The sequence below is a fragment of the Schistocerca nitens genome, chromosome 2 (genome assembly GCF_023898315.1).
Source record: "Schistocerca nitens isolate TAMUIC-IGC-003100 chromosome 2, iqSchNite1.1, whole genome shotgun sequence".
Lineage (NCBI taxonomy): Eukaryota > Metazoa > Arthropoda > Insecta > Orthoptera > Acrididae > Schistocerca > Schistocerca nitens.
The window spans coordinates 1,166,726,154-1,166,738,700 of record NC_064615.1 but is presented as its reverse complement, the minus strand read 5'-3'; the positions used below and the strand labels follow the sequence as shown (position 1 = coordinate 1,166,738,700).

Here is a 12,547-nt window from a genome sequence, read left to right as displayed (position 1 = left end):
TTTCTGTTAAATGTAGAAAGATATGCAGGGAGGTGCTGGGGATAAAATCGTGAACCACCTATGAGATTTGCTTCAGAGATTTGTTTATGCCTTCAGTACATTCATGTTACATAACATATTTAGGATGACTACTTTCTTGACACTGCAGCACAGAGAATGGCATTTAATTATGTAGGACAGGCAATGCAATAATGAAAATGAAAATTCTTCAGTGATATAATTTTATTGAATCATTAACTTTCTATAAATTACTAACACAACAGAGTAAACCAAATGTGGGGAACAAGGTGCATTTAGCCTGGGACTCAATATCTGATGTTCCAAGAGGATACCATTATCTTTGGGAGTGTAGTAATGTCAACAGTTAATCATTAAAAAAATCTCAAAGGTCACAACTGAATTCCTTTCACTTTGCAAACTACAGTCTCAATCATAGATGTTTAAATTCTCTCACTGGTCATACAAATGGTGTAGCAAACTATATTTGATTATTCAGATAACTATATTTGAAAACACAATCTGTGTTACACTACATGCCACAATTTCAATTGTTTCTTAGGATAGTACACCACATTAACATTCAAAAGTTGTACAATTTAGAACATTATGAAATAATTCCATACATACAGTACCAACAGTACAATGAAATTACAACATGATACATACGTTGTACGTTTTACAAAATAAAAGTTTACTGAGTACTCTGACAATATACAACCAATCATTTAATTGCAGATACATTAGTACAAAAAGAAGTGTCATGAATAATAAAGCATTACAGAAACAGATTACAAGTAGACATACAAAAAACATAATTACATTGGGCACTTAAGGAGAAATACTGCTTGTACCATGATGACAGTGAACAATCAATGTTACAGTACTATAAATGACAGACATAAATCTTAAGAGTTGAAAGTACCTATTTGTCTTTACCTCCAGCAATTTTGATGTTGTTTTCAAACCTATAAAAACATGCTTGTGTAGGTCACAAATGCATGGAAAACATCACGAGTATCGATCACCAGTGTCCAATTGGGACATTCTTATGTTTATGCCAATCATAATGCATTAGAACACAACTTCTGCAGTAATATGGGAAATACCTAACTATTTCAAAAAGCTAAAATTAATAACATTTCCAGCTGTGTTATATTACATCATAATGTTTCAGAGGACGCATACATTGTGTGAATTATGCTACAAGAAATCTTGCGCAATTATGATGTATCCATCATTTGTATTATAATTGTCAGAAAGACAGACACAAATTCCCGTCTGTTCATCTCAGAGTAGCACTTACACCCATTTCTTCAAAAATGGTTCAAATGCCTCTGAGCGTTATGGGACTTAACATCTGAGGTCATCAGTCCCCTAGAACTTAGAACTACTTAAACCTAACTAACCTAAGGACATCACACACATCCATGCCCGAGGCAGGATTCGAACCTGCTACCGTAGCTGTCGCGCAGTTCCAGACTGAAGCACCTACAACCGCTCGGCCACTCTGCCCCCATGTCTTCAATATTTGCTCCATGTACTTGAATTAAACCAGCAATTAATGGTAGTAAGTCAAATGAGTGCTTTTAAATGCGAAGTGTGTGGGCAAGTCTTTAATTACAGAAAGAATCTCAGTCAGCATGTTTGCAAAAGCCATCAACAAGAGCTGCCTGTTGCCACTACAACTACTGTAGCTTCCTATCAGTGCTATGTGTGTGACAAAATTTTTTCTCTAAAAATAATTTGTATCGCCACCAAAGAAATATTCATGGTTTGCAGGAAGGGGGGTTGTTCTTCAAGTGTACATTGTGCCCATTTCAAAGTGGTTCAAAACAGGGTTGGATAGATCATTTACAAACTGCTCACCAAATTCAACTTAATTCCGAAGATCTGCAGTTCTCAAATGAAGACGAGTTTTTGCAGTGGAAAGAAGACACTGAACGCACGACACATTCAAAGTTTATTAAAACGCATGGGTCAACTAGTTCCACACATTATTATGGCTGCCATCGGTCAGGTAACTTTATCTCCAAAGGTAAAGGCACAAGACATCTTAAATTGACAGGCAGCAACAAAATGAATGGAAAGTGCCCTGCAGAGATGAAAGTAACTGTGCACGAAGGTGGAACATACCAAGTACATTTTGTGTCGACCCACATTGGTCACAAACAAGATTTAACGCACCTGCCCCTGAGTCAGAAAGACCGGGAAACCATAGCAACAGATATTGCAATGGGACTTCCGTATGACAAAGTTCTAGATAACGTACGGACAAGTTTGCAGGATTCGGACTTGCAGAGAATCCATTTGACTACCAAGCAAGACTTATATAACATTGCAGCAAGCTATAACCTCTCCTCCAAGTCGGTCAGACATAAAAATGATGCAATCAGTGTCGAAGCTTGGGTAAAAGAAATGAACGAAAGTGAGAATCCGCCTGCGTTCTATAAACCACAAGACTCGACTAGTGAACATCAAGAACTGAGGAGTGAGGATTTTGTATTAGTGATAATGAACAGAGCACAACGCGAAATGTTATCAAAATATGGAGAAGACTGTATCTGTATTGATGGAACCCATGGGCTTAACGGGTATGATTTCGAAGTGACCACTCTCTTAGTACTGGATGATCTCAGGCAAGGATTCCCATGTGCATTTCTAATTTCGAACAGGAAGGACGCCGATGTTTTAAGTATATTTTTGCAGTACGTAAAATCACAGGTTGGACCAATTTGCCCGAATGTATTCATGTCTGATTTGGCAGAGTCATACAGTATTGCATGGAACAGGACAATGGGTGCTCCTAAGATGAGACTCTATTGTACCTGGCATGTGGACAGAGCATGGAAAACTAATATAAAGCGGAAAATTTCAGATCTGGATAAAAGAAATGAGGCGTATCGGCTCATTAGATCAGTGTCAATGCTGAGAAATGTAAGCATGTTTCAGGAATCACTGCAAAAAGCACTGCAGAAGCTCAGTAGTGACCCTGACACATCAGAATTTGCTTCATACTTCAAGACACACTATGAGGGAAATGTGGAGCGTTGGGCCTACTGTCACAGAATGTATGCCGGTCTCAATACCAACATGCATGTGGAGAGTATGCATAGGACGTTAAAGGAAATACATGGTAATGCAAGACAGATAAAACGACTGGACAAAGGCATATCTACACTAATGTCCCTAGTTACAGCCAAGATGTTTGACTGACTTATAGCAAATGTAAAAGGGAAGGTTACAAGCAAAGTTCAAGACATTCGTAATAAACACAAAACTAGTTTGTTAATGGACAAGGACCTCATCACTGAGGTAGATGGTGGTTGGGAAGTGCCATCCACATCATCTTCAGAGGTCTACATTGTTAAAGATAACAGAGTCAACTGTGAGTGCAAATTAAAATGTAGTGATTGCAATGTGTGCATACATAGGTATTACTGTACATGTATGGATTACAGTATTAGATTCAATATGTGTAAGCACATTCACACTGTTTGCCGAGATGACAGTGTCTGTGAAAATCCCCTGCAAAGTCCAGAGGTACTGGGTACTGATGTTGATGCCACCAGTGAGAGAGCAGCAATATTAGCTGAAGTAAGCACAAAATATGTTTCAGAAACACCAAAATCTTTGTTAGAAGGGAGACAGAAGCTTATTTCAGAGTTTTCCAATATTGTCAGTGGAATGACTGAGACTGAACTTCAGTTGGCCAAAAAAACTGTGTTATCCTTAAAGGCAAATGTAGGAGCTGTTCGAGCCCGAAACAGTTATTTCAAACAAACAGATAAGGGCCAGAAAAGAAAGCTAATACCACAGCGGAGGTTGTTTTCTACCAAGAAGAAAACAGCACATAATATTTCTCTGGCTGTTCCAAATGCTGAAGAAAGATGTGAAGTAGTAAAATCACTTCTGAATGAGGGTATGTATCAATTTTCAAGTTATTGAGTAGATACATTTATGTGTTGAACCTTGGCAGAGTAAAATGTAATTCATGGTTAATATACGAATTTGTGTTCAGTACCTGTCAACTTTGTGTGAATTATAATTTGAAATTTATATGCAGAGCTCAACATGAATCATGATGTTCCTGCAGAGCATAGTCGTGCCATGCCAGATGTACAGCACAGCAAAACAGGTAAAACTTGATGGGATCCATCATTCTAAATATGTGTGGTACTACTATAATGTCCTCACACCAAATAAACATGTCACATTAAGTAAAATTTAGAATTTTGCTGTTCAGTAGCAATGCAGTGTGTTTGGAATCTGATGTAATAGTTACTTGCAGAACAGTATATGTATATACTATCTTTCAGTACCTATCAATTTTGCCTCAATTGTGATATGAAATTTATTTGCAGGGCTTGACACCAAAAATCACTTGCATGTTGTAGAACAACCACACAGTATGTTATGGCAGTCAGGTATTCATCATGGTGCATCAGGTGTGTGTAAAGTAAATCTAATGGAGGTAACATATCTGAGTATGATAATAATCTGAATTCATATTAATGTATATTGATATCTTTAAATTCTATTTTACTGTGTCTGCATTATAATATTAAATTAATTTACAGGGCTGGACATGAACCACATTGTTGCTGTGCAGCATGGTTATGCCATACCAATTGTGCAGCACAGCACAACAGGTAACACTTAATCGGACCCATTATTCCGAATGTATCTCATACTGCTCTAATGTCCTCATATCAGCTAAGGGTGTCAGATTAAGTAATATTCACAATGTTGCTGTTCAGTAGCAATGTAGTGTGTTAGGATTCTGATTTAAAAGTTACTTGCAGTGGAATATATGCCACCATTTAGACCTATCAATTTTGTCTGTATAATAACCCAAAAATTATTTGCAGGGCTTGACACCCACAATCAGGTCCATGTTGAACAACCACGCACTATGCCATGGCAGCCTGGTGTTCATCATGGTGCATCATGTGCGTGTAAAGTAAATCCAATGGAGATAACATTATTTGATTATAATGAAATTCTGAATTTATATATGTACAACTGAACTGTAGTTAGCCAAAAAAAACTATGTTATCCTTAAAGGCAAATGTAGAAGCTGTTTGACCCCAAAATGGTTATTTCAGGCAAACAGATAAGGGCCATAAAAGAAAGTCTATGCCTCAGAGGAGTCTGTTTTCTACCAAGAAGAAAAGAGCACGTAGTATTTCTCTGGCTGTTGTTGATGCTGTAGAAATCCAGTTCTTGATGACTGGACCTGCAAATAAAATTCACGTCAGATTGCATTAGATATTAAATTAATATTTGTTTCACAGATCATGAATATGGCTCTTTATAATTATGTGGAATGTATCAGTTTAACAAATGTTTACTTGTCATGACTCTTTGTGTTTTATAGAGGAAATTATAGGAATTTGATAAAAGCAGTGTTATCTGGTGTATTACTACATGAATTATTGTTACTTACTTCAAGCATTACTGTGGTGACCCGGCCATGCCAACAGCATTTCAGTCCCTAATTCTACTTATTATAGATGCATGACCTCCACACACTCGAGTCTTCCTGAAGATACTGAGTTGTCTTTAGTTCTGGGATCAGATATTGCAGTTCCTCTCAAATCTGATCCTGACGCAGCTGTAGTGGACAGGGTGGAATGCTATCCTGAACTCCAAATGGTGGAGACATCTCAGGTCCTTCCCATCTGCTTTCAATGCATCACACTCTGGACTGCAAATAAAGATTTAATTAGAATTCAGCCATGCCATATTGCTATCAAATAACAAAAGTGTGAATAATAATTAATATTATACTGGGTTGAAAACCAGTATCAAAAAATACTTATATTGTGCCGGATTAACTGAAATACCATTACACACCTGACTTGCCTTTCACTAGGCCTGATGAGGCTGAGTGAATCACAATCCTGACATCTGAAGTGCTGATATTTCATGGACATTTCCACTCTCCTTCTGGCAGAGTGCATCCCAGTCCTGACCTCCTGAACTCCAGATGTTGGGGATATAAGGTCCTCCACTCTTGATACAGTGTATGGGGCCTGACTCGACATCAGTGCCAAGCTCCAAATGTTTGGGACTTCCCTCTAGTCCTCAAGATGGCATAGTCCGGACTGCAAGTAAGCATTTAATCAGAATTCAGATATGTCACATTGCTCCCAAGTAATATCAATTTACATAATGGTTAAAGATATACTTGACTGAAAACCAGTATCAAATCATTCTTATATTGTGCCATAATAACTGCAATACCATTACATACCTGATTTGCCATTCACTAAGGCTGATGATGCTGAAAGGATCCGGATCGCCACCTGTGAAGTGATGGAATTCCAAGGGCCTTTCAAAATGGTTGAAATGGCTCTGAGCACTATGGGACTTAACATCAGAGGTCACCAGTCCCCTGGAACTAACCAACCAAAGGACATCACACACATCCATGCCCGAGGCAGGATTAGAACCTGTGACCGTAGCAGTCACGCGGTTCCGGACTGAAGTGCCTAGATCCGCTCAGCCACAGCGGCCCGCTCAAGTTCCTTTCCACTTTCCTTCTGGCAGCCAGGCAAAGCTGAGTGGATCCTAGTCCTGGCCTTCTGAAGTCCAGATGTTGTGGATATAAGGTCCTTCACTCTTGAGGCAACCTGATGGGCCTGACTCAACATCAGTGTCAAGCTCGAAATGTTTGGGACTTCCTTCATTAGTCCTCAAGATGGCATAATGGCGTAGTCCGGACTGCAAGTAAGCATATAATCAGAATTCAGATATATCACATTGCTCCCAAATAATAACAATTTACATGGTGGATAATGACGTACTAGACTAAAAACCAGCATCAAAACATCCTTATATTGTGCCCTATTAACCGCAATACCATTACATACCTGTCTGGCCATTCAGTAAGCTTGATGAAGCTGAATGGATCCAGATTGCCCCCTCTGAAGTGATGGAATTCCAAGGTTCTTTCCACTCTCCTTCTGGTGGCCAGATAAGGCTGAGTGTATCCCAGTCCTCGTCATCAGCTCTTGTGGCATCCTAAGGTGCCTGACTTGACATCAGTGTCAAGATCCAAATGTTTGGGACCTCCCTCACTGCTCCGTGACATTGCATAATCCAGACTGCAAGTAAACAATGCATTGAAGTTCTACTGTTCAGAAAGAATATAATTACAACTACTACTCTGTCTTCTCCACAACTACCACTTTAGAAACTGTATAGGCCTAAGGCGAATAAAGTAGAAAGTTTGCATTATGGTATCTTCATATATTAGACAGGCAGTCTTCAGATGAAACACTATTACTTTAATAAATAGGATTACTTAATTAAAAAGACAATGTTACATACCTGATGTGCTGCTCATATATAATTTGTCATTGTTAAAGAATATAAGGTCATTGGAGCAGTACCGCAGACATTTGATATGATGGGTTCCATCAGGTGTTACCTGTGCTGTGCAGCACATTTGATGTGGTGTAACAATGCTGCACAGAAACAATGTGGTTCATGTCCAGCACTGTAAAATAATTTTATATAATATTGCAGACAGTAAAACAGAATACAAAAGTATCAATATACAGATATCAAATCAGAACTTCATTATCCTCAAATAATGTTCTCTCCATTAGATTTACTTTACACACACACCTGATGCACCATGATGATAACCTTAATGCCATTACATAGTGTCTGGTTGTTGCACAACATGGACCAGATTGTGGGGATCAAGCCCTGCAAATAATTTTTGTGTTATTATTCAGACAAAATTGATAGTTCTACAAGGTGGCTTATACTCCACTGCAAGTAACTTTTAAATCCAGAATCCAAACACACTACATTGCTACCGAATGGCAACATTGTAAATATTACTTAATCTGCCATCTTTATTTCATATGAGGACATTAGAGCAGCATGAGATACATTGGGAATAATGGATCCATTAATGTGTTACCTGTTGTGCTGTGTTGCACATTTGGTGTGGCATAACCATGCTCCACAGCAACAAACTGGTTCATGTCCAGCCCTGTAAATTAATTTTACATTATATTGCAGACAGTAGAATAGAATATAAAAGTATCAATATACATATATAACTTCAGATTTCATTATACTCAAATAATGTTATCTCCATTAGATTTACTTTACACACACCTGATGCACCATGATGAACACCAGGCTGCCATGGCATAGTGCGTGGTTGTTCAACATGGACCTGATTGTGGGTGTCAAGCCCTGCAAATAGTTTTTGTGTTATTATACAGACAAAATTGATAGGTCTAGAAGGTGGCATATACTCCACTACAAGTAACGTTTAAATCAGAATCCAAACACACTACATTTCTAGTGAACTGCAACATTGTGAATAGCACTTAATCTGCCATCTTTAGTTCATATGAGGACATTAGAGCAGCATGAGATACATTGGGAATAATGGATCCATTAATGTGTTACCTGTTGTGCTGTGTTGCACATTTGGTGTGGCATAACCATGCTCCACAGCAACAAACTGGTTCATGTCCAGCCCTGTAAATTAATTTTACATTATATTGCAGACAGTAAAATAGAATATAAAAGTATCAATATACATATATAACTTCAGATTTCATTATACTCAAATAATGTTATCTCCATTAGATTTACTTTACACACACCTGATGCACCATGATGAACACCAGGCTGCCATGGCATAGTGCGTGGTTGTTCAACATGGACCTGATTGTGGGTGTCAAGCCCTGCAAATAATTTTTGGGTTATTATACAGACAAAATTGATAGGTCTAAAAGGTGGCATATATTCCACTGCAAGTAACTTTTAAATCAGAATCCTAACACACTACATTGCTACTGAACAGCAACATTGCGAATATTTCTTAATCTGACACCCTTAGCTGATATGAGGACATTAGAGCAGTATGAGATACATTCGGAATAATGGGTCCGATTAAGTGTTACCTGTTGTGCTGTGCTGCACAATTGGTATGGCATAACCATGCTGCACAGCAACAATGTGGTTCATGTCCAGCCCTGTAAATTAATTTAATATTATAATGCAGACACAGTAAAATAGAATTTAAAGATATCAATATACATTAATATGAATTCAGATTATTATCATACTCAGATATGTTACCTCCATTAGATTTACTTTACACACACCTGATGCACCATGATGAATACCTGACTGCCATAACATACTGTGTGGTTGTTCTACAACATGCAAGTGATTTTTGGTGTCAAGCCCTGCAAATAAATTTCATATCACAATTGAGGCAAAATTGATAGATACTGAAAGATAGTATATACATATACTGTTCTGCAAGTAACTATTACATCAGATTCCAAACACACTGCATTGCTACTGAACAGCAAAATTCTAAATTTTACTTAATGTGACATGTTTATTTGGTGTGAGGACATTATAGTAGTACCACACATATTTAGAATGATGGATCCCATCAAGTTTTACCTGTTTTGCTGTGCTGTACATCTGGCATGGCACGACTATGCTCTGCAGGAACATCATGATTCATGTTGAGCTCTGCATATAAATTTCAAATTATAATTCACACAAAGTTGACAGGTACTGAACACAAATTCGTATATTAACCATGAATTACATTTTACTCTGCCAAGGTTCAACACATAAATGTATCTACTCAATAACTTGAAAATTGATACATACCCTCATTCAGAAGTGATTTTACTACTTCACATCTTTCTTCAGCATTTGGAACAGCCAGAGAAATATTATGTGCTGTTTTCTTCTTGGTAGAAAACAACCTCCGCTGTGGTATTAGCTTTCTTTTCTGGCCCTTATCTGTTTGTTTGAAATAACTGTTTCGGGCTCGAACAGCTCCTACATTTGCCTTTAAGGATAACACAGCTTTTTTGGCCAACTGAAGTTCAGTCTCAGTCATTCCACTGACAATATTGGAAAACTCTGAAATAAGCTTCTGTCTCCCTTCTAACAAAGATTTTGGTGTTTCTGAAACATATTTTGTGCTTACTTCAGCTAATATTGCTGCTCTCTCACTGGTGGCATCAACATCAGTACCCAGTACCTCTGGACTTTGCAGGGGATTTTCACAGACACTGTCATCTCGGCAAACAGTGTGAATGTGCTTACACATATTGAATCTAATACTGTAATCCATACATGTACAGTAATACCTATGTATGCACACATTGCAATCACTACATTTTAATTTGCACTCACAGTTGACTCTGTTATCTTTAACAATGTAGACCTCTGAAGATGATGTGGATGGCACTTCCCAACCACCATCTACCTCAGTGATGAGGTCCTTGTCCATTAACAAACTAGTTTTGTGTTTATTACGAATGTCTTGAACTTTGCTTGTAACCTTCCCTTTTACATTTGCTATAAGCCAGTCAAACATCTTGGCTGTAACTAGGGACATTAGTGTAGATATGCCTTTGTCCAGTCGTTTTATCTGTCTTGCATTACCATGTATTTCCTTTAACGTCCTATGCATACTCTCCACATGCATGTTGGTATTGAGACCGGCATACATTCTGTGACAGTAGGCCCAACGCTCCACATTTCCCTCATAGTGTGTCTTGAAGTATGAAGCAAATTCTGATGTGTCAGGGTCACTACTGAGCTTCTGCAGTGCTTTTTGCAGTGATTCCTGAAACATGCTTACATTTCTCAGCATTGACACTGATCTAATGAGCCGATACGCCTCATTTCTTTTATCCAGATCTGAAATTTTCCGCTTTATATTAGTTTTCCATGCTCTGTCCACATGCCAGGTACAATAGAGTCTCATCTTAGGAGCACCCATTGTCCTGTTCCATGCAATACTGTATGACTCTGCCAAATCAGACATGAATACATTCGGGCAAATTGGTCCAACCTGTGATTTTACGTACTACAAAAATATACTTAAAACATCGGCGTCCTTCCTGTTCGAAATTAGAAATGCACATGGGAATCCTTGCCTGAGATCATCCAGTACTAAGAGAGTGGTCACTTCGAAATCATACCCGTTAAGCCCATGGGTTCCATCAATACAGATACAGTCTTCTCCATATTTTGATAACATTTCGCGTTGTGCTCTGTTCATTATCACTAATACAAAATCCTCACTCCTCAGTTCTTGATGTTCACTAGTCGAGTCTTGTGGTTTATAGAATAACACAGACGGATTCTCACTTTCGTTCATTTCTTTTACCCAAGCTTCGACACTGATTGCATCATTTTTATGTCTGACCGACTTGGAGGAGAGGTTATAGCTTGCTGCAATGTTATATAAGTCTTGCTTGGTAGTCAAATGGATTCTCTGCAAGTCCGAATCCTGCAAACTTGTCCGTACGTTATCTAGAACTTTGTCATACGGAAGTCCCATTGCAATATCTGTTGCTATGGTTTCCCGGTCTTTTTGACTCAGGGGCAGGTGCGTTAAATCTTGTTTGTGACCAATGTGGGTCGACACAAAATGTACTTGGTATGTTCCACTTTCGTGCACAGTTACTTTCATCTCTGCAGGGCACTTTCCATTCATTTTGTTGCTGCCTGTCAATTTAAGATGTCTTGTGCCTTTACCTTTGGAGACAAAGTTACCTGACCGATGGCAGCCATAATAATGTGCGGAACTAGTAGACCCATGCGTTTTAATAAACTTTGAATGTGTCGTGCGTTCAGTGTCTTCTTTCCACTGCAAAAACTCGTCTTCATTTGAGAACTGCAGATCTTCGGAATTAAGTTGAATTTGATGAGCAGTTTCTAAATGATCTATCCAACCCTGTTTTGAACTACTTTGAAATGGGCACAATGTACACTTGAAGAACAACCCCCCTTCCTGCAAACCATGAATATTTCTTTGGTGGCGATACAAATTATTTTTAAGAGAAAAAATTTTGTCACACACGTAGCACTGATAAGAAGCTACAGTAGTTGTAGTGGCAACAGGCAGCTCTTGTTGACGGTTTTTGCAAACATGCTGACTGAGATTCTTTCTGTAATTAAAGACTTGCCCACACACTTCGCATTTAAAAGCACTCATTTTAGTAACACAAACGCTGTATTGTAATCACAATAAAAAAAAGACGCACAAAAAAAATACCACGCGCATCCGCACTCACAATAATATTATGACACACGAAAATATCACGCGCTCTCCGCACTCACAAAGCGACGCACAAAGCCAAAATGACACGTGCACTCCGCACTCACAAAAACAGCTACTGCAGCAACACCACGCGCACTCCGCACTCACAATGATTTTAACACACACGAAAATATCACGCGCTGTCCGCACTCACAAAGCGACGCACAAAGCAGCAACACCACCCGCGCTCCAAACCGCAATGCAGGTACTGTTTCCGGTTTTCCGTTGTGAGGGAACTATAGGGGGTGGGGCGAGGTCCCGTTCGTGAGCGAGGTATGGGGGTGGGGTGAGGACCCATCGTGGGCGAGCAGTGTGGGGGTGAGTGTCGCAGGGAGGTAGAGTGGGGGGGATCCTCGCTGGGATCTTCGCAGGTTTTAACGTTTGCTCAGCCCAGCAACTGGTAACCCCACTAGGGTCTGGGCGTGC

The 12,547-nt window shown here is 39.0% G+C and overlaps 1 protein-coding gene across 1 annotated transcript in view; it reads left to right on the top strand.

Annotated features, from left to right (window-relative positions):
* The window catches only part of LOC126235629 (Down syndrome cell adhesion molecule-like protein Dscam2), a 197,811-nt gene extending 192,785 nt beyond the window's left edge, over positions 1 to 5,026 (top strand). The window contains exons 20-23 of the mRNA XM_049944340.1: positions 4,064 to 4,135; positions 4,362 to 4,445; positions 4,578 to 4,649; positions 4,869 to 5,026. Of these exons, the coding sequence (XP_049800297.1) occupies positions 4,064 to 4,135; positions 4,362 to 4,445; positions 4,578 to 4,649; positions 4,869 to 5,026 (386 nt within the window). The remainder of the gene's footprint in view (positions 1 to 4,063; positions 4,136 to 4,361; positions 4,446 to 4,577; positions 4,650 to 4,868) is intronic.
* Positions 5,027 to 12,547: the final 7,521 nt, after the last annotated feature.